This window comes from Alternaria arbusti (genome assembly GCF_024043155.1).
Source record: "Alternaria arbusti strain BMP 1465 chromosome Unknown scaffold_1, whole genome shotgun sequence".
NCBI lineage: Eukaryota > Fungi > Ascomycota > Dothideomycetes > Pleosporales > Pleosporaceae > Alternaria > Alternaria arbusti.
Window position 1 is genome coordinate 730,165 of NW_026249941.1, and position 21,022 is coordinate 751,186.

Here is a 21,022-nt window from a genome sequence, read left to right on the forward strand (position 1 = left end):
AATGATAGCGAGGATCTCGTTCAGGCTCCTGGTTGGGGCGGAAGTGGGCATGTTGAGAGTGACTATTTGCCCTTCGTGAAGGCCACTGGCAGTGGGAGATATCTTCTGTCAATGACCGGGTAGATATTTTGATGATCGTTATGTATATAATACCAAGACTCTTAAAGCGAGTAGATATACACATTGTGGGTGATAGTGAATTCGACAGGCACCAAAGAGGTGGCGGCCTTGCATTACGACAACAGCGCCGTCTACCCCTCCTGAGGGCGACCCGCTGCTCGGAGGGGGTGGATAATTTAACTGATCTTGCACTAGTTCTATAGTTATTGGCGCTTGTGTATAATCGAGAAGAACACGCCAAAGAGAAGTGTTCAGTCATTCTTACAGAGGTGGCAAACAAGGACGAAGGCAGATACCCTGGCAACAGCAATCGCAGTGCAAGCGCTGCTAGGCATGACTTGAACAGGGGAATTGTCTCTCTTAGAATGAAAGCAATCGCCCCAGATACCCCAGATAATGACCGAAGAAAATACCGATCAAAGCAAGACAGAAAGAAAAGGGCTTGCCAACTTTCCAAAACGGAGCAGCTGGGTCGAGCAATCGTATGCTCAAGCAGCAGCACACACCACGTTGACTCCATGACCTGCAACAGCATCGATGACACCCTCAGCATCCAAAGCTTCAAACAAGCCGACGAATGTAGCCGTCCACTCACGTCCTCCATCTCCGGCACCTCGATTGAAGACGAAGTCTTGGACTCCGCCGCCAGCACCACCAAGGTCTTGCTTTAGTCTCGCGCCATCGTCGTCTGCCCACCCTGCCCCCCATACAGTATACTCCCCACCACCGAACGACGGTTTGACGCTGCAGCCAGCCGATACGGACTCTGGCTCGGGAGCCGGAACAACTAGCGGGGTTGCAGGTATGTATTCAAGACAGTCACTGGATCCGGTACCGTCATCCTCGCTACTGACCTCCGGGTAACAATCGAATCTGACGCGATGTGCGTCTTCGTCTGCTCCGTTCCAGATCATGCGAACCTCGGTCCCTGGTTTATGCACCCAGCTTGACTTGTCTAACTTGAGGTATTCACGAATCGCTTGGACTCGCTCAATTCCGGTTGAGTCACGGAACTCGGAAGGGATATCCTCCATCCCTAAGTATGTCGCAATGAGTCCACCAACAGCAGGAGCAGCTATATGTATAGTTAGCGATCCTATCATGGGTACGGGCAAAGTAGCTCACCGACGGAGGTGCCCTGGAAGGTTTCACTTCTGCTGTCCCTCGTAAGAGAAATAACCCGGTTGCCAGGCGCATACACAGATAGCTGAGGTCCACCCTGCGAGTCTTTGACTCGATCTCCCGAGATTGTCGCGGCACCGACATTGATGATGGGCGTCATATCCGGATGTTCCAAAACCTGCGGCAGCAAATCGATGTCCTCGCGCGTGCCCTCCTCTGCATCACGCTCATTACCCGCTGCAAGGACGACTGGTGTGCCAAGTGCAATAATATCGTTGATTGCGTTCAAAAAATCTTTTCCTTGCTTAGTTTGCAAAGCTTGTTCGCGTGTAGTTGACCCGGTAATGGCTTGGGAAACCACGACAACGCTGCTGAGAGCTCGATCCTTGTCGCGTATGTCGGCGAAAGCCAGCTTCAGACCTTCGAGGAGATCGTTGGTGGTATGAAGTATCTTGACAGGAACGATTTTAGCTTGCTTAGCTATGCCATATCGTTGTCCTGCAGCTTTACAAGCCATCATTGCACCGTGTGAGCCTTCTCCAGGCTGACCGTCAGGCGGTGCATCGTCGTCCGTTTCTTTTGACTGCCCATTCGCTTTTGACGTTTCGGTCTGTAGAATGTCCTCTACATCGACGATGAGTTCGTGTTTATCTTTGAGGTTGCCCTGGCGCGTCTAAGTCAGCGTAATCGAGAGGCAGACAGTAGAGTTACTGACATTAGTTACGCCAATTGCCACGCCCTGGTCAATGATGTATATCCAAGTGCCCTTTCCCGCGTTGGCATCGTAGATGAAGCTTTTCAGATTACCACCCAAGCCACTAGGAAGCTTCGTCAGCTGTCGCAGTGATCTCAAAGTTTTACAACACTTACTCGTACCTGCTGTCCTCCATCAAATCCTTCGTGGCTCTTTGTTGTCTCTTCCAAGTGATTGATCTTTTCGATCATCTTTGTTGTGTCGTACAATGGTGATGATACCTCGTCGTTCTCAGTGAGATTGAAACCGTGCGAAATGTCTTTAGTAACAGCTCGGCATTTGATGAGCGGCTGTGATATATCCAATTCCGGGAGGATGCTGGGATACTGTGCCACTTCCAGAATGCCCTCTGGACTCAAATGCAACGGGCCCCATCTTAGCCTTCCAAAAGACTTGATCTCATAGACATCCTCTACAGGCTTGGTCTTGGTTTTGAGATACGCGAAGATCTTTGCATTCGCCTCGGTGTCCTCTGGATCCTTGGCCACAGCCCACCACGTTGTCGGTTTTGGAGGTACCTTCCTCTTCGTGAATCTCAGTTTCCGCTCCTCGTAGCCCACACCGGGAATATCGAGGTCGCTCCAACCCCGGAGATCATCAACCGTCTCGCCTTCGATCAGGGACAACTTCCAACACGGCTTTCCATTGGAATCTTGGGTTTTTACGACACGATCTCCGTAGAAAGCCTCTAAGTTGCACTCAGTCTCTTCATCCTGGCGATGACGACTGAATTCATCGGTGGATGGGTATACGAAGACAGTGGCTGTAATTGGTTCCACGTTCGAAGAGATGTCGACCTCCCTGTTGTTCCCGTCAGGAGACGGACTTGCAATGACCGCTGGTATCAACGCAAGGAACAAGAAGCGAAAGCGCATGATGTGAAATTGATGGAACAAAGTTCTTGGGACAAAATGTATGGAGGAGTTTGGTAGTAAAAAGATCGTGGGATCTTTGAGATGTGAGATGGCTCAATGGAAGATAGCAACAGTTCAATGTGTGCCCGCTCTTATGAACATATTGCGACGCTCGAGATTGCGATTCTGCTATACTTGGAGTTTTACTTCGCCGTCTTTATGTCCAAAGAAAGACCATGTTCAAACGTAGAAGTCTGCGCCTAGGAGCTATGACAGCATACCTGTCTTGAGCACTATCCATGATGAGGTCGCTTTGGACCTGATTTGAATGAAGCACAATGAATCTGCGACCGGTATCGATGACAACCGATGCACACTTGTGGCGGCGACACCTACTGTCAGTGATGAAGTGGGGGGAAAGTGATGAGGTTCCGTGCCGTAATGTGAGGTGGTGAGCTAATTTTACCCGTGAACGCTAGGCGATTATGGCAGACAGCAAGACCGACGTGATTGGCCCACTGTGGCCCCACTCTGACACGCCCCAAAATAGAGTAGGCTCACTCATTTGCACTTGCATCTGAATCCTTCTCTCCGCCTTGCGTAGAGATAATTCAGGTGCATGGCACAGCAGCTTCGCGTGCGTTGAACTCGATGGCAATGTCAATTTGTAACGGACTACTGCCGTCAACAATGTGCCGCTGGCGCTGGCACTCATCAAGGTAGTACGAAGTCAGTCCGATGGCAGTCACCATGAATGGTACTTCAGGTAAATCGAGATCACTTTTCCGGGGCGTTTAGGGTCATCGCAATGCAGATAGTCACCGAGAACTGGCCAAATAATGGAAAGGATAACATTGAGCTACTGACGTCCGATATCTCCACAGATGATTACATGCCTACGTAATTTCTTCTAGCATAATGTTTGACCTTACACCCATCCAGCGCCGACCCATCGACCCATCGACCCGTCTACCATCTGTCTAGATCTTGAGTAAGATTCTTAGACCCAGAGTCTATGAACGCCGTAACCGTGAATGACGCCCCAACACAAGTGCGACGAATAGGGTTTCCTCTACATCATCCTTCAGGAAGAGATATTCAAGCGAGCTGAAACATATCACCTCTCCAGCCGTACGTCCTCGCAAGACGCCGACCGAAGCGTCGAGCCCATGTGAAAGGCAGCTTGTGTGTCGGGTGAGGCTCATGGAACTGGATGGGCTGCTCTACATCTAGGTTTCGCGGGGTGAACTGCCAGGCGGAGCCTTGCAGCTTCTGCGCGGCGAATCCAGTAGCTACCATGGCGTATAGGAAGTCGTGCCAGGGAATATCACCAGGATGGTCGCGCGAAAGTGGTGAATGGAACAGGACTCTGAAGACTTTGTGTGCGCGCTTATCGAGATGGAAGGTCGGTTGTTCGTCGATGATGGCGGGAGTAGCTGGCATGTCAAGGTTGTTCTCGTGACCATGTTCGGTGTTGAGGGCTGCCAGACCGTGTGATTTTGCTTTCTTGGTATTGCTCAGGTTGATCTTGTCAAATGCGCCGGTAACCTGCCTTGTAGGGTCGTGGAGGTCGTTGGATATTGGAATGTATACGTATTCGACGGGTGTAGATGGCTCCGAAGTATCGTCGGGCTCGACCCAGAGCGGTGTGCGCTGTAGTTCACGCTCCTTAATCAAACTGGAGACTATTTCGTGAGGCGTAGTACCGGTACATTCCCTGAAGCGAACGTCTGCGGCATGCCAGAACGCATCCAAGGCCGCCTCCGCACTCCTGAGGTTTTCGACGTTCATCCTGCTTCGGCGCTTGTTGATCGGATAGCGGAATTTTGCGCCTGGCTTTCCGAGATCAGCGAGGTTGGTTCCCTCGAAGGTTGTGTTCAACGTTGATTGCCACCTAGAGAGGTTGATAGCATAGGCTGTTATGAGCTCCGTCTGTCGCTGTTTGGCTAAGTACTGAACTCGCTTTGCCCATGGTAGGAAGAAGCTGAGTTGACGAAGACATTCCGAGACTATGGACAGCTTGGAAAGGAGTGAGGCTGCGAACGGGGAGGTCAAGTTTCTCGCTCGCTCATTGTTTTGCAATAGATTGTCCAGTGTTTCCACCAGAGTGTGCACCTTTAACGACTGTCGGACAGGCGGCTCCCAAAGATACTTGAAAAGAGTGAAAACACGCTCCAGTTCTTTGTCTCGTTTGCAACTACCTTTGCCGGTGAATTTGATGCCCACCACCATATCTTCAACACTGTGATCGCATTCTTGAGAGAAATAAGCGCGAATTTCCAAAGAGGATGACCAGGCTACCCTCAGCTCTTGTATGATTTCCAATTGGAAGAATTCCAGAAAAGACCAAGCTTCAACAAGTGACTCTGAGAAGTCTTCTGGGAGCTCTTCATTGCTACCAAAATTCTCAAATCCAAGCTCGTTTTTGTATAGCAACCTGAAGCGGTTGAGCTCGGACATATGTTGTCGCAGTTCGTTCCACATGAACAGGTCAATGTAGCAGTCGGTGGCCACACCATGTAACACACGAGGCCAAAGAACTTCGTCGCGCGCACTCTTATGTGTTTGCTTGCAACGAATACCTGGCAGTAGCTCCGGCCGATGTTCTTTGTATTCAAGTGTAAACTCTCGAAAGTATCCCGGATCCTCTCGGAGCAGCCAAATGTGATCTTCAGCCGCGTTTTGGCATGCAGATACTAGTGCTTCAAGTCGGCCGAGATCCGCTAATGTAGGCACCCGATAACATGCTTCTCGTACGATGGCGTTGAGCGAGGTGAAATCCTGATCGCTGCAAGTCAAAGCTGGAGGCTCGGACGGATTTGCAGCATCTTTGTACAGCCCATATAACTCTTCGCACGATCGCTTGATGATAGCTGATTGTACCATAGTGTTATCCGCCAAGATTTCGCCAACACAGCAGAAGGAACTCAAGTATGGCCGTCTGCATCCACACAATGTGTGAGCCAGGTAGAGGATGTATGGTATCTCCTCTACCCATCGATTCAGCGGCCTCTGCTTCCGTATCCCACTCGTAGACCTGGCCGTATCCGAGGTTGTTGAGCCCCATAGTAAACTTTGTCTTCTCCAGAAGCGCTGGCCGTAGGTGTATCAGAGGGGCCAACTCGTAATCTAGAAAGGCAAATTTCCACATTGCATGTCGGCCACGTGCGTTGAGAAGGATGAGCAGTGGGTTCGGCTTGGTGAGGTCCTCGAGGTTGAGATAGGGGAAGGCGTACTGCGCCAGCCCATGCGAATGCCTCTGGTGCGGGCACGCATTGAGAACGGACCTGTCGATATCGGGGCGATGATTCTTTGGTAGCTGTGTTGGCCAAGCCTTCTCGAGGATCGCTTTCCGCTGCGCCTTAGACTTCTTGAGCCAACGCGCACGAATCTCACCTTCGAACTTGATGATGATGAAACACAGAGTTGTCCAAATGATAAGGTTAACCACCACAGCATCGCACTCTGCATTGACGATGTGCTCCACTGGGGCCATAATAGCTTTCTCCCAGCATAACGGTTCCTTCTGTCTGTCGTTGTCGCATGGATCGTCTTCTGGGCAGCCGAAGAAATGGTGTACGTGGTCGAAGTAGTGGAAGATACCTGCTCTTGTGAATGTAAGACCGCCAGATCTTGTACCCTTGAGTAGCGCCTGGCGCAGTGTCTCCGAGGCTTCGGGTTCGGGCAAAGATTTGAGAGATTGCAGCCACTGCCGGTACTGATCGGCCGACTCCATGCTCGATGTGCGATGGTGCTGCAAGATTTAGAGCTTCCAAAAGAGAGGCGAGAAGATTAAGAGAGATTGCATCGTTGTGCGCAGACATAGAAGAGAACGACTCTAGGCTGCAGCACCGCTTCTCACGGAAAGGCGCAAGTGAGAGGGGGGTTTTTTTCCAACTCGCGACAGCAAACGGGCGCCAGGCGGGCGCTCTCATACCGCTACATCACTGCGCTCACCAACGCGACGACATGGTCTTGCATCAATGGCGAAGACCATGCTGCTGAGCTAACTGCGCAAAGCTACATGTCTCTACCTGCTATCGTCTACCAGAGCAAACATATCAGAATCGATCACTATTGACGTTTGGTGGTTGAAGTGAGTCCAGCGGGTAGGGTCGGTTGTGGTCCCTGTAGGTGTCGCTTCCCTCGACTACCAGAACCCACCCAAGGAAGGTGTGCCTGTTGACGCGAAGCCTCATTCCCCTCTCTTTACACCCCGACTACGATCTATCCCACTTTCTCTCACTTTCTTTCGTCGCGTCGTCGATCAAGTTGCGGTGAAAGCCCTTCAACAGTCGGTCAGATAACGCGCGGAATATCGTCGGGACGCTGCAGACGATCGGGAAACCACAGCGACATTTCCAAACCACCATCTCGCTAATGGCACAACCCGCTTTCGGATGCGACACGAATTTACGTATGCGCGACGCGGCGCGGCATCGTACGACTTGCCCTCCGTGGTCCGGGTGAGCAACGTTGCGCAGTATAGCGGGGGGAAGTTTGTTCCACCAAGGGCTAAGGCAAGGACGAGGATCAATTTCCCCAGATCAGGCTATAGGCCAGTCCGGGGAAAGCGGGCGGCGAGGATAAGGCTTGGACGAAACATGTCGGATGTTGCCAAAGAGCAATGGCTACGTCGTATTACCAACGATGAAACGACGTTGAGGTCGCGTTAGCTCGCGTCTAACCCGCGGCTTCCATGGCTTCCTATTCGGCGTCTCGACAATATGATGCCATGACAGGCGAGCTTGGCTCAGGCTATTGCTAGACACGAAGAAGCAAAGAAAGTTCGCGCCAGGAATAGTCGCCCGGTAATAATGTCGATATATATTCAACCACAACATGGACTCATGGTTCGGATGATGCGGAGAGAAAACTGTTTGCAGAGGACGCGTCGCGCATCGAGATCGCAACGCGACTGGCGCTGACACGAGTTTATGCGGCGCCAAACCTGTTCGATCAGTCTTCGATCAGCGATTCCTTGGACCTTTGGCGAGAACAACTTGGATTAGCCTTGCGCAGGGCGGCCAACGCAGGACGGAGAGAGGTCTGAGATCTGAGATGTCACTCTTCTGCCGCAATTTCGACCGGTAGAAAAGGGGCGGCACGATGGCACAAACGTCAGTGACGCCTTGGTCGTGACACCTGTCGGCTCGAGCGTCCTTCCAACAGCGTTCTCGAAGCCTCATTCCAGCCGGGCAACCGTTGCATTGCAGAGATTATTTTCCGCGTCGCAACCCAAAACGGCTTGCCTATCTGGGTGTGTCCGACTCACAGGGAGCATGAGTCGATGATAAGCGGTAGAAAAAGCCGTTGCGAATGCCAAAGGCTATGCCTGGATGGGCATCAAGAAATCAAGCAGTAATGCGCATCCCGCTGATCAAAGGTGGAGAGACAAAGTTCCAGACGCCTCGTCTTCCTTTTCGAGTGGGCGAATCCCAGCCTGCTGGTATCCGGGGAATGCAGCCCGGAAGCTCCACTTACCCCATCTTGCTCTGCCGCAAGCCCTCGCGTGGGATGTGCATACACTTGCATATCGGACAAGCGGTCAGAGAATTGACTTGTTCGGTCCGGCTTTGATGATGCCTTGCTTGCGACAGCCGCCCAAAGGACACTGTGGTGTCTTGCTGGCCCACGTCATACGCTTGTCGGCTCCTACCCGCGGACCGCCGCCGTGTATCGCAAGGTATTGGTTTGCTGGTTCGGGCCGTCTACGATACAGCGATAGGCATCCTTTCTTTACCCAGCAAGCTCCTGATGCCGTCGAGGAATGCGTAGGAGGCTGCAGAAGGCCTGAGGGTTTGTGCGCCTTGTTTGTCGCATCCTCGCTTCGAGAACATCGTCTCAGACACGTCGATGATGACAGGACGCCTCAGAACAGCCTTGATTCTGCGACCCTGGAACAGGATCAGGGCGTGGGGTGGACTCTGCGCGCCAGGTGCAACGATGGTTGCGAAGCAAGGAGTTGCAACCGTCCGCTTCCCCGTGTTGCCGCCGCATTTGATTGCTGATTATACTTTTGCTTTTAGCTCAAAACGTATGGCCCTTCCGACATTCCGTTACTACCCTGGCTAATGATGCGAGTCAGGGTTTGTCTTTTCGGCGGTGAATAGCGATCGTATCAGTACTTTGGTCTTGTACTCCGTCTTGTATAAGAGAGCTACCCCCTTCGGCGCGGTATCGCCCTCTCCAACACATCGCAAAGTACAACTCAGCCCAAAGCCCAATACTACTTGACACTCAAAAACCACATCTACGTCAAACCTCTTTGCCTTTTTCAAACACACCACCAAAGCATTCCTCACACACGAGCCTTCTACAACACCGAACTTGTGTAACACGCCTCGCCCAGTGACACGCACCTACCAAAAAGTAAGCCCAGCCCCCCACGCAACACTCTTCCCCATACCCGAGCACCTCAAGTCCGGGGCTCCGCCAAATCTGGCGGCCCTGCATGGCCAACGCACAAACCACACATCAGCCCTGTCGCAAACAGCCCCTCGCCCTCAGCGCATTCTACCCTGATATATTAAATCTGACTCACCCTTCCTTAGGCTCACACCCCCGTCTTCGTAACCGAGTCAGCCCCCCGAAGTTTTAGTTGTTGTCACAGCCCGAGACAGCACATCACATATCTTTTGCGCCTTCCCCCGAGCGAAACTTGCACTTCCTACCCTGCATTGCACCAGCGCATCAATACTTCCGGCCCGTACCAGCTTTTCGGCTTCCGTTGCGAACTATTTAATCGATTGTTCCGGACACCCTCCATTTTACCCGCCAGTCTTCCTTGCTACTCCCTGCAAGACTCCTCGTCGTCTACGTACCGAGTACATCGATCTTCACACACGAACCATCCTTCAACTTCATATAATCACACGAACAACCACCAAAATGCCCGCTTCAGCAGCCTCCGCATTCAACCCCCGCCAACGCCTCTCCATCTTCACAAACTCGACTCTCGGTCACGATGTCAGCGCAGCTTTCAAGGCATCATCAAGCCTGAGCTCGCGCTCCATGGAGGTCAACGAGACCCCCGCGCCACCGCCATCGCCCGTCGACTTCAGCTTCCCCAGCACACCAGCCGACAGCCGGAGGGGTAGCTCAGGCTCGAACTAGAGCGCCTCGCTCTTCTCTCTCATCTTCTTACTTCTTTGCACTTAGCGGGCTTGGTTTGGGTACTTGATGTGGCGTTGGATGCTTCGGGTTGTACATCGGCATGGCTATTTTGCGCGTTGACCGCCGCGTGTCTTGATTCTTGGTTTCACAGTATTCTTCACCACTCTTTGTTTTGCTTCTTATTCCCCTTTGACTTTGGCAACTTGCAATACTATACTATATTTTGGCACATTTTTCTTGGAGGAGGAGTTAGATGTGGGTTCCTGGGCAGACTGCTACATGGCCGCGAGGCTGGATGGCTTTTACTATTCGGTAACGAGATATGCATCAATCAACTATATACCCAACTTCACACTCATTTTCTACGCGTTCTCATCCCTCGAATGACATTATTGAACACTTTTCATTTCACGTAAAACGCAACGTGTCCTTCGAACACCGTCATCAGAAACTACTCGGTAAACACGCAAAACAACACATCCATCAAACGACGTCACGACAGACTATGAAGCTCACTCATAACACAAAGTGTCCCCCAGACAACGTCATAAACCCCTTCCCACTCCCATACCACGACCCCCCAGTCTCTCCAACAAACTTCACTAGTCCACACTCCCGAAACAGACGGACAGGTCTCTTCAGAACAAGCAATCAACCCTGAACTTCATACCCAAACCCAGCTTGTATCCGCCCATGCTACGCTACGACATCATACTGGTCATAGTAGCCTACAGTCAACATCATAATACCCTACTACCCCACATCATAACCTCACACTACCCCCACACTACACGGACTACCTCCACACTATGTGAACCAACTACCCCAACTACCGCCACACCATCTTCCCTGAATAATATACTAGATATAACCCTAATTCCATTTCTAAATCCTCCATCCACTCCAACGTCATCACCCATCCAACACCGTCTCGTCAGCACCCGTGACTCACAAGGTAGAGCCCAGTCAGCCGTAGCGGTACTTGTACTTGACGGAAACTGTTTACTACCCATCGCACGGTCAGTTGGTGTTTTGCTCGGGCCATATCCCGTGCCTGACCCGAGGCGAACGTTTTTCGGGAAACGTGAGTGAGGTGAGATTGGGATGGGCTTACCTGAGATTCTGGGCGTGGGCGTTGGGTGTTGGATGAAGGATGTAGGAGAGGTAAGATGACAGGGTTTTGTGAGCGTTGGTGGAAGTGAGTGTGCCTAAATACCTGTAAGCGGCTGAATCATTCGTGGGATGAGAGATGGATGGCATGGTGAAACGAAGGTTAGTGTGGACGTGAAATCATTCGGCGCTTTACTCGGCGTGTTGGAATGCTATATCGTGGATTGGTGTAAGAGCGAAGGGACTAATCCTCTTGTCTTAGAAACTTCAAAGGCTGCAGCAGTCTTGCTCGGTATCTGTACATCGTATTTTATACATAGATGAACGCGAAGTCCATGTTCGGAGCTCCAGGTAACTACTCGCCTTCCATAGTCCGACCTCAATTGTCTCGCGGCGAAGCCTGTGCCATCTCAGCCGTAAGTGCATCCTCTACTGCCTCGATACTATTGTCGTCCTTGCGTTTCGCCCTCCGTAGGAAGTTGGAAGGAGCATCGTGATTCGACTGAAGCCCAGCATACTTCCTAATCCTCGGCGCCCCCTTCTCACCCACTACAATTGGCTCCTCATTCTTGGCAAAGTGCTTAGAAATAGTAACCCCTTCGGGAGTCTCTGATCCGACTCTCCTAAAGATACTCACATCTTCCGGGCGGCTCGCTCTCAGCTCTTTGATTTTCAGACTTAGTCCAGCTTGTGTTCGTTTTGGACCGGGGTCTTTGCGTAGACGCAGGAGTTCCGGGGTACCTTGCAGTGGGGTTCCAGCTTTGATGGCGGAGTCGACGGCGTATTTAAGGTCAGATTCGTATTCTGAGGCTGAGTCCATCATCTCGTGGATGCTGACCCAGTTCTGGAATCGGAGTTCATCTAGAGGTATGCCGGTGGTGCTCATTGGGAGCTGCTCTGGTGAATCGGGTGCGGGTGGTGGTAGAGGTGGCTGATGCGGGTCAAGGGTAAACTCGTCGTATACTGCCCGCAGATCTCCCGTATTGCTTAGAGAAGGATGTTCGGGATCCAAATGCATGTACAATGGGGAGTTGCGGAGATCGAGTGGTTGGCCGGACATGACGACAGCTTCGATATTCTTCATCTGAGCCTTGAGTGCGTCCAGCTCTGCAGTTAGATCTTCCATGCTCGTGTATTGGTATACTTCGTGGAGTGCTGATGGAGTCTCGGGCATCTCGATCTGCTGGATGAGATAGCGCTCGGTGCTGTCGCTGATGGCATACGGCAACTTCAAGATCTGGCTTCGGAAGAAGTCGCCGAGGCCAGCTCTTCTGCAAGCTTTGGTGAAGGTAATCCAGTCCTCAAACGAGATCTGTGTACTGTCCGCTTCGGCTGTCAACACAATGTTCGACCAGTACTCCTTGACCATATTCTTGTCTTTGAGCAAGCCAGCAGTCGTCAAGGCTGTTCTTTTTCCAATCAGCCCAAATCTGAGACCAGCCGCTGCCATGTCTTGAAGAGTAGTTTCCAGTAGACTTGGGACACGCAGTTTGCCCGAGATGGAGATTAGAGCCTCGAATGGCTGAAGGCTAGGTGGCATGCCAGCTTGTATCAGCTCAGACAGCATCTGATGCGCTGTGGCAACAAGGGTGTCACGCATCTTCGCAGCTTCTCCAGTGTAGTCTTCACCCGGGATGGGTTCTGGCAAGATTTGTTCGAAGGCGCGGAAAAGAGAACCCACGTGGATACTTTCAATATTTCCTCCGGCTTCTAGGTGCCCATATATCGCATTTGCGATGACGCGAAGTAGCATGAGTCGATCGGCCATAGATTGTGAGGCTTTCATCGCAGCTCGCAGCTTTGTGATGAGGGCAGTGACATGCGTCGGCCTCATGGCGATGCCAGCTCGGCAGGCTATCATGAAGGCTGTGTAGCCCTCGGATATAGGCCTCTCCGTCATGAAGAGTTCAAAGTAGCGTGGCGGGGTCTGTGTGGGGTATATGCGCAGTGCCGTGTCCAAGGCCAGATAGGCATTCTTCCAATCACGCGCCAGCATACGTGCCGTGAGTATACCTTGAAGGAGAATGGTAGGAATGCCGGAGATTGTAGTGAGCCGTGTTCGGTCGGGGACAATGGCGTCGGGAGAGAGGTGGTATTCGGCGAAGGTGCCAGGGAAGCGCTTCAGTCCTTCGGAGTAGAGATTCTCCATGTCTGGCAGGCTCATAAGTCGTCCATATGCCATGAGCTCAATGGCTGCACCATAGGCAGCCTGCGACACGTGCTGCTCGTCCTGTTCGACCAGCCACTGCCAGAGGGCATACCCCTCACCGAAGCGCTTGCAGTCCTTGTAGATGCCGAACAGGTGGACGTAGGCGTAGGGATGGGGCTCGAGCTTTCCTCTGCGTAGATCGCTCACTACCTGCTGGACGAATGGGAAGATTTCGTCTCGCTTGGCTGGAGTGTTTTCGTTTCGTAGGCGAACGTGCAGGACTTGGGTGATGCGCCGGGTGTCGTAGGCAGTGAAGAGGCCTGCTGCGAGCAGTGTGGGGTAGCAGTCCATGACATGCTGAACATCTCGGAGGTCGCAGGCTTGTCGGAATTTCCTGACTAGGCGGAGTTGCTGGTGTTGTGAGCGCAGCCTCCGCAGGTTGTGACGAGTCTTACCTCTTGTTCTTCCTCAGATAGAGCGGGGGGTCTGGTCCCCAACTTCCCTTGTTTGTGATCAATCTTCCTGATTAGGCTTTTCTTCTTCTTTGCCGTCTTCGTTGTCTTCGCGGTCGCATACGTCGCCCTCTGGAAGCGTGGGCATGGCGGGCACTGTACTGATGCCGCTGCGGCGGGTACAGCAGTGCGGAGAAGACGAGGCGCAAGGAATGGCGCTGACGGACACACGAGAGACGCGAGTGAAGTTCGCGATATTCTGTGCATAGTTGCGGTATGGTGGCTTCTATGGTCGGGATGCGCCCGCTGCAGTCGTCAGTCGCATCCTCTCAAAAGTTCAGACGACGCGCTAGGCCCAGGCCCACGACCTCCGTGATTGGCCGCTTCTCCGCAAGCAGACACCTGTGCTGTCTCCCAAAACCCCCCACCGCGTCCACAACAGCGCCGACCCATTGACGCCTACTCGATCCAGTCCACACCTCCGCCGCCATGTCGCGCCCGCTTTCTCTCTTCAGCGTCCAGGCGATCCTGGTCCTCGCCATCGACGACGGCTCCCGCATCCTCACCAAGTACTACTCGAACCCGCACCCGCCAGCCGGCCACCAGAATGACTACCCCGGCCAGATCGCGTACAAGACGGTGAAGGACCAGAAGGCCTTTGAGAAGGGACTGTTGGGTGGGTACATCACGTGGTTGTAAAGCTCCCGGCCTGTTCGTCTGACACGTTGCACAGAGAAGACGGCCAAGCAGACGACGGACATTATATTATATGACGGCAAGGTCATTGTCTTCAAGATGGAGTCGGACGTCATGCTTTACGTTGTCGGAAGCGCGGACGAGAACGAAGTCTTGCTATACAGGTAAGGTCATGGCACGGCGGAGTGCTGGACTGGAGCTAACATGCCCAGCGTCGTTCTTGCGTTAAGAGACTCTCTCAACATCCTCCTCAAGTACGTCTACCTCGGACTGCCTCATCGACTCATCTAACACGTCGCAGGAACTCGGTCGACAAGCGCACCGTGATCGAAAACTATGACCTCGTGGTACGTAACAGCAGCCACGACTCCCATATTTTGCTTCAACTAACCTTCATAGTCCCTCGCCGTAGACGAGCTAGTGGACGACGGCATCATCCTCGAAACCGACCCCGTCATTGTTGCCTCGCGTGTCAGCAAGCCCCCGGCGCAAGACATGACCTCGATGAAGAACATCGACCTCTCGGAACAGGGTTTCTTGAACGCTTGGGAGTTTGGTAAGCGACAGCTGGCTGAGAGGATACGGCAAGGCCTTTAGGCACGTTCTGTTTGCTGGGCATGGCGTTGTCGGAGTTTGGGATAAAATGCGTGTGGCATTGTGACTGGTATGGCCGGACCGTGGCGCATGTAGAGTAGGTAGCGCACCGCACAGATAAAGACCCGATGAATATATCCAGCTTCTACTGACGGCTCGGATAGAGTGTAAGTTCTACCATGCAAAAGTGAAGGATGTTGTTAGTAAGCGTTTAGGCCAGGAACCACTTCCATTTTCCCATGACCCTTGCAAACGCGCTACTCGCACACCTTCGTCATCGCCGCAGCCCACCATCAATCGCCGACCCCACTAACCACAGACTCTTCACACATCACCACCATGAAGCAAAGGTTTTCTAGCTTAGACGTCAAGGCGAGCACTTCACAGTTTCCCAATGTAAACATCTAGCTAACAGTGAATAGGTCATAGCCCACGAGCTCTCCGCAAAACTCACCTCACTGCGAGTCACGAATGTCTATGACTTGAGCTCGGTATGCTTGGAATAGCTTAACACAACACACCCTGGAATTATCTGCTGACCCAAACAGCGCATCTTCCTCATCAAGTTTCACAAGCCCGATCATCGCGAACAGCTCCTCATCGATTCCGGCTTCCGCTGCCACCTTACCGAATATGCGCGAACCACAGCCGCTGCGCCTTCCGCCTTTGTCGCAAAGCTGCGCAAATACCTGAAGACTAGGCGAATCACATCCATCGCTCAGATCGGCACCGACCGCATCCTCGAGTTCCAATTCTCCGATGGATTATACAGGCTGTACTTGGAGTTCTACGCTGGCGGCAACATTGTTTTGACAGACGCGGATCTGAATGTCTTATCTCTACTACGCAACGTAGACGAAGGCGAGGAACACGAAAGGCTCAGGGTCGGTCTGAAATACAACCTCACCCTGCGACAGAACTATGGTGGCGCCCCGGAGCTTACCAAGGATCGAGTGCGCCAGGGGCTACAGAAGGCGGTCGATAAACAACAGGATCAGCCTGCGGCGACAGGGAAGAAAGCGAAGAAGGCAGGGAAGGATTCGTTGAGGAAGGCACTCGCCGTTTCCATCACAGAATGCCCGCCTCTGCTGGTAGACCATGCGCTGCACATCGCAAACTTCGATTCAACTCTCAAGCCCGAGGAAGTACTCGCTGACGACACTCTTTTGGAAAAGCTTGTCGTGGTGCTCCAGAACGCAAGAAAGATCACGGACGAGATCACGACACCAGACCAGATCAAGGGCTTCATCCTCGCCAAGCCAAACCCCTCCGCACCTCCGGCCGATGACGAAGCCTCCGAGAAATCGAGAGTCCTTTATGACGACTTCCATCCTTTCCGTCCAGCGCAATTCGAGAACTCGGACTATACCTTCCTAGAATTCGACGGATTTAACAAAGCGGTGGATGAGTTCTTTTCCTCGATAGAAGGACAGAAGCTGGAATCAAAGTTGACCGAGCGCGAACAACAGGCCAAGAAGAAGCTGGAAAAGGCGCGCAAAGAGCACGAAGACCGAATCGGTGGATTGCAGCAAGTGCAAAACCTCAACTTCCGCAAAGCAGAAGCGATATTGGCAAATGTACATCGTGTTACAGAAGCTACCGAGGCTGTCAATGGGTTGATCAGACAAGGCATGGACTGGGTTGATATCGCGCGTTTGATCGAGCGTGAACAGAACTCTGGAAACGCAGTCGCACAGCTCATCAAGCTACCACTAAAGCTGCATGAGAATACGGTCACGCTACTGCTGGACGAGACCAACTGGGAAGAGGGAGGAGACGAAGAAGATGAGGGCAATGAGACAAGTTCTGTCAGCGAAGACACCGACGATGAAGATGAGGCCCCTAAGAAGAAAGCCCCAACCCCAGCCGTATCCGCTCGGCCTCAATTGGCTATCGACATCGACCTCGCTTTGACTGCTTGGGCGAACTCAACCGAGTACTTTGACCAAAAGAAGACAGCCGCTGACAAAGAAGACCGCACACTGCAAGCATCAACCAGGGCGTTGAAGAGTCACGAAAAGAAGGTAAACGAGGACCTGAAGAAGGGTTTGAAGCAGGAGAAGGAGGTGTTGCGACCAGTGCGCAAGCAGCAATGGTTTGAGAAGTTCATATACTTCATTTCCTCTGACGGCTATCTGGTCCTTGGAGGTAAAGATGCTCAGCAGAACGAGATTATTTACCGACGCTTTCTACGTAAGGGAGACGTGTACGTTCATGCCGATATCAAGGGAGCGATGCCGATGATCATCAAAAACAAGCCCGATACGCCTGACGCTCCCATTCCTCCATCGACACTCTCGCAAGCAGGCAACCTCTGCATCTGTTCATCTGAGGCATGGGATTCTAAGGCAGTAATGTCAGCTTGGTGGGTTCGCAGCGATCAAGTCAGCAAAACGGGCCAGACCGGGGAGTTTCTTCCTGCTGGCATGTTCAATGTCAAGGGCAAAAAGGAATTCCTACCACCTGCTCAGCTGGTCGTTGGTCTTGCTGTGATGTTTGAGATTAGCGATTCAAGCAAGGCCAATCACCACAAACATCGTTTGCAAGACACTGCGGTGTCTGCCGCGGAGATGGACAATGAACCCGCAGACGAATCGAAGACAGCAGAGGCGTCAAAGACCGACAACAGCGATAACGATGAGGACTTCCCAGACGCCAAGATCGATTCAGATTCAGAAGACGACTTCCCCGATGCCAAGATGGAGCAGACTGAAGAGAGCGAAGCCGAATCTGAGGCTGCGGCACCAAGGAGCAATCCTCTCCAGTCCAGAACAGCAGACGCTAAGGACGACTCCGACGATGAGGATGAGCCGGCAGCTACTAAGGATGATGACGAGTACGCCATGTCTGGTGGTAGAAATGGTTCCGCTCTGAACGAAGAGCCTCAAGAAGACGCAGGCTCTGTGGCAGATACTGAGCGGGCGCCAAAGTCCACTGGGAAGCGACAGTTGTCTGCAAGGGAACGTCGCCTTGCAAGGAAGGGCCAACTACAAGACTTGCCTCAGGTCCCATCTGACGCAAAGCCTGCAGCTGATGATGCTGATGAAGACGACAACTCATCGGCAGAAGACGGTAGCGCAAAGAGTCCGCCTAAAGCACCCGGCACAGTGACGACGCAAAACAACAAGCCAAAGAACGCCCCACTGCCTCGAGGCAAGCGCGCAAAAGCAAAGAAGCAGGCCGCAAAGTACGCCGCACAAGACGAAGAAGACCGTGAATTGGCAATGCGCCTATTGGGTTCTAAATCCGGGCAGCAGGCCGCCGAAGCGGCTGCCCAAGAGAAGCGTCAGAAGGAAGAGCAAGCACAAGCTGACAAGCAACGGCGTCGAGACCAGCATCTGCGTGCCCAAGCCGCAGGGAAAGCAGCTGAAGAAGCACGCCTACGCGCCCTCGAGAACGCGGAAGACGACGACGAAGGCGATGAAGTCCTAAAGACAAACCTGCAGAACCTCGACGCGTTCACAGGCCGCCCCCTACCCAACGACGAACTCCTCACCGCCATACCCGTATGCGCACCCTGGTCGGCCCTCTCCACCTACAAATACAAAGCCAAAATTCAACCTGGCTCTACCAAACGCGGTAAAGCAGTGAAAGAGGTTCTCGCCATCTGGGACCACGCAGGAAAGGACGCGAAGGCGCTAGACAAGACAAGTCAAGATGTTGAGCGTATTTGGCCCAAGGAGATTGAGATGATAAGGGGCTGGAAAGAGACCGAGGTGGTGGGGGTCGTACCAGTTAGTAAAGTGCGGGTTATGATCGCTGGTGGTCGCCGCGGTGCGGATATCGCGAAGGGGAAGAAGAAGAGTGCGAGAGGCGGGAGGGGCTCGAAGAAGAAGTGAGTGATGTAGGCGATTGTACGGTGAAGTGGGGAGGTATTCAATGGATTCTGTGAGTAATATCGTGTGAGTGATAGGTACCTGTGATGCCGACAACACGTTTACGCATTGAAGATTGACTTTTGTGATTACAATGTAGTCATCACAGTACGTCGACTCACTGAATATTGACGACTGTGACCTACATTGTAGTCATGTCAATACTTCGACTCATTGAAGGTTGACTCCTGTGAAGACGATGTAGGCTTATAAGAATCTTTTCCTCGCGCTCAACGGTGGTCTCTATACTCCACAAAGCATACTACCAGGTCGGCGTCGATAGCATATTTCAACTCAATATACATACCATCTCGACCTGCGATACCATCTCAAAGTACTATTCCAGCTCGATCTACTTACGACACCACGTCGGCTTACCGTACAACATCCTTCACCCTCACCACATCTGACGCACGTCCCTCACGTTGCTTCCACTTCGCAAACGACCGAATGGCTTCTAATAACCACAAACCAGCAGGCCAGCATCCAGATCAAGCCAAGGAAACGCAAAGCGATAGCAGAATTACGGTTAAATACTACAACTGCTGTGATTGCAAAGCAATATTTACCCAAGAGAATCTGGGTACGGCATGTCCCAAATGTGGTCATGGACGATGCGAAATCTGTATAAAACGAAGATGACAACTTTATCTCTCTTCCTTTTCCATGTTTATATTATTTGGTGGTTAGGTAGCATAGCGGAAGAGAGATCGTGGCATGCAGACAGACAATGCGATATTTAGCTCTTTGGTAAATGTTGTTCATTTTTATTCTTGTTCGCACATGAATTGAGCCTTTAGATACGTTGGGCTGCGTCGTCGTGGTCTTTGCCGGATGTGCTGCATGAATGATCTGCACTACATAGTACAGCCTATCGCTTGTGGTACGATGCGGCACAGCAAACGTAGATATCACGGGGCCCATGTAAAACTCAGAATACTTGAAACTACAGCACCGTGAATATACTCCTGCTTCTGCGCGCACCACTCATCGCGTTTGGATGTTCCTTCCCGACACATCGAAGAAAGTACCTCGTTAGCGAGGATGACGTCATATGTTCCGTGCGCCACCTGTGAAAGCCTTCTGGTGAGACCTCACGAATCCATTCTCGACAAAACTCCAGTTCATTACGCGCATCACACCCTGGCCACCACAGCCACGGAATGCCCTCTCTGCTTCTGGATTCTGAAATGGCTCGACTCTTTTCGCGACGGGCCTAAAGCAGAACTCGCTGAAACTGGTCAAGTACGCGCAATCCTACACCCAGGGGAATATGAGGACGAAGAAGATGAATTCAATCAAAAGAACCCCGAAGCCTCTGGCACGCTAAGATTTCGCGTCGAACTTTGGTCAAACCAGTCAACCAAATTAGTGGCATCATTTGTTCTACTCCTTCGAGGTCTCATCAAAGGTCCAAACGGTTACCAGGCAGTAACACAGAAGTGCAACGATCTTTTCCGCAGGACACGTATACCTGCCACCGCAAAACCAGTAGCAGCAACCACGCGCGATCCAGAATGTTGGATGCAAGTACGGGCTTGGCTACGCGAATGCATGGAGAACCACACGTTGTGTCGTCGTCGTCTTGTCCTCCCGGGATGTGAGCGTACGACATGTTTCAACCCGACTCGTCTAATAGACATTCGAAATGCAAATACCCAATTCCTCGTCGAAACTAGGAAATGGAACTCTGCTGGATCGGTTCGATACGTTACGCTTAGTCATCGATGGGCAGCATACCAGATGCCAAAGCTAACCCGCTCTAACCTCGCGGGGCTGATGGCGAACATCGATGCAAACACACTCCCGCCAGTGTTCAAAGATGCGATAGACATATCGCGCTCTTTGGAAGTACCATATATATGGATTGATGCCTTATGCATTATCCAGAATGACGCGGAAGATTGGGACAAAGAAGCAGCATTGATGGGCCAGGTTTACAGCAACGCATTCTGTAATCTAGGAGCTTCCGCAGCTGCCGAGAGATCAGCAGGTCTGTATCTTAACCGAGACCCTCGGCAGGTCTCACTTTGTCGGCTGCGGGCGCAGCGCAGGGAGTTCAATAGGACGTACGGATCGTACCTGGAGCCAGATTCTGTCATGTCGGCTCGTGTTCTATTGAGCCGCGGTTGGGTACTCCAGGAGCGCCTTCTAAGTCCCCGATCGATCTATTACGGTGA

The 21,022-nt window shown here is 52.2% G+C and overlaps 6 protein-coding genes across 6 annotated transcripts; 3 read left to right on the forward strand and 3 right to left on the reverse strand.

Annotated features, from left to right (window-relative positions):
- Positions 1-608: 608 nt before the first annotated feature.
- Positions 609-2,871, reverse strand: J4E86_000269 (uncharacterized protein; the record flags this gene model as incomplete). The annotated part of the gene is made up of 4 exons (XM_051440844.1): positions 609-1,195; positions 1,246-1,906; positions 1,958-2,077; positions 2,119-2,871. 4 exons carry the CDS (start codon positions 2,869-2,871, stop codon positions 609-611), a joined length of 2,121 nt encoding a protein of 706 aa, XP_051307015.1.
- A 1,077-nt stretch (positions 2,872-3,948) lies between these two features.
- Positions 3,949-6,586, reverse strand: J4E86_000270 (uncharacterized protein; the record flags this gene model as incomplete). Its single annotated transcript, XM_051440845.1, has 2 exons — positions 3,949-5,638; positions 5,778-6,586. 2 exons carry the CDS (start codon positions 6,584-6,586, stop codon positions 3,949-3,951), a joined length of 2,499 nt encoding a protein of 832 aa, XP_051307016.1.
- A 3,155-nt stretch (positions 6,587-9,741) lies between these two features.
- J4E86_000271 (uncharacterized protein) lies at positions 9,742-9,966 on the forward strand (the record flags this gene model as incomplete). Its single annotated transcript, XM_051440846.1, has 1 exon — positions 9,742-9,966. The coding sequence occupies one exon, from the start codon at positions 9,742-9,744 to the stop codon at positions 9,964-9,966; it is 225 nt and encodes a 74-aa protein (XP_051307017.1).
- A 1,489-nt stretch (positions 9,967-11,455) lies between these two features.
- J4E86_000272 (uncharacterized protein) lies at positions 11,456-13,825 on the reverse strand (the record flags this gene model as incomplete). The annotated part of the gene is given in 3 exon segments (XM_051440847.1): positions 11,456-13,636; positions 13,681-13,785; positions 13,802-13,825. The coding sequence occupies 3 exon segments, from the start codon at positions 13,823-13,825 to the stop codon at positions 11,456-11,458; spliced, it is 2,310 nt and encodes a 769-aa protein (XP_051307018.1).
- Positions 13,826-14,166: 341 nt separating this feature from the next.
- J4E86_000273 (uncharacterized protein) lies at positions 14,167-14,970 on the forward strand (the record flags this gene model as incomplete). Its single annotated transcript, XM_051440848.1, has 5 exons — positions 14,167-14,353; positions 14,411-14,537; positions 14,586-14,627; positions 14,675-14,720; positions 14,773-14,970. 5 exons carry the CDS (start codon positions 14,167-14,169, stop codon positions 14,968-14,970), a joined length of 600 nt encoding a protein of 199 aa, XP_051307019.1.
- Positions 14,971-15,306: 336 nt separating this feature from the next.
- J4E86_000274 (uncharacterized protein) lies at positions 15,307-18,806 on the forward strand (the record flags this gene model as incomplete). The annotated part of the gene is made up of 3 exons (XM_051440849.1): positions 15,307-15,363; positions 15,390-15,458; positions 15,516-18,806. 3 exons carry the CDS (start codon positions 15,307-15,309, stop codon positions 18,804-18,806), a joined length of 3,417 nt encoding a protein of 1,138 aa, XP_051307020.1.
- Between the last annotated feature and the right edge of the window lie 2,216 nt (positions 18,807-21,022).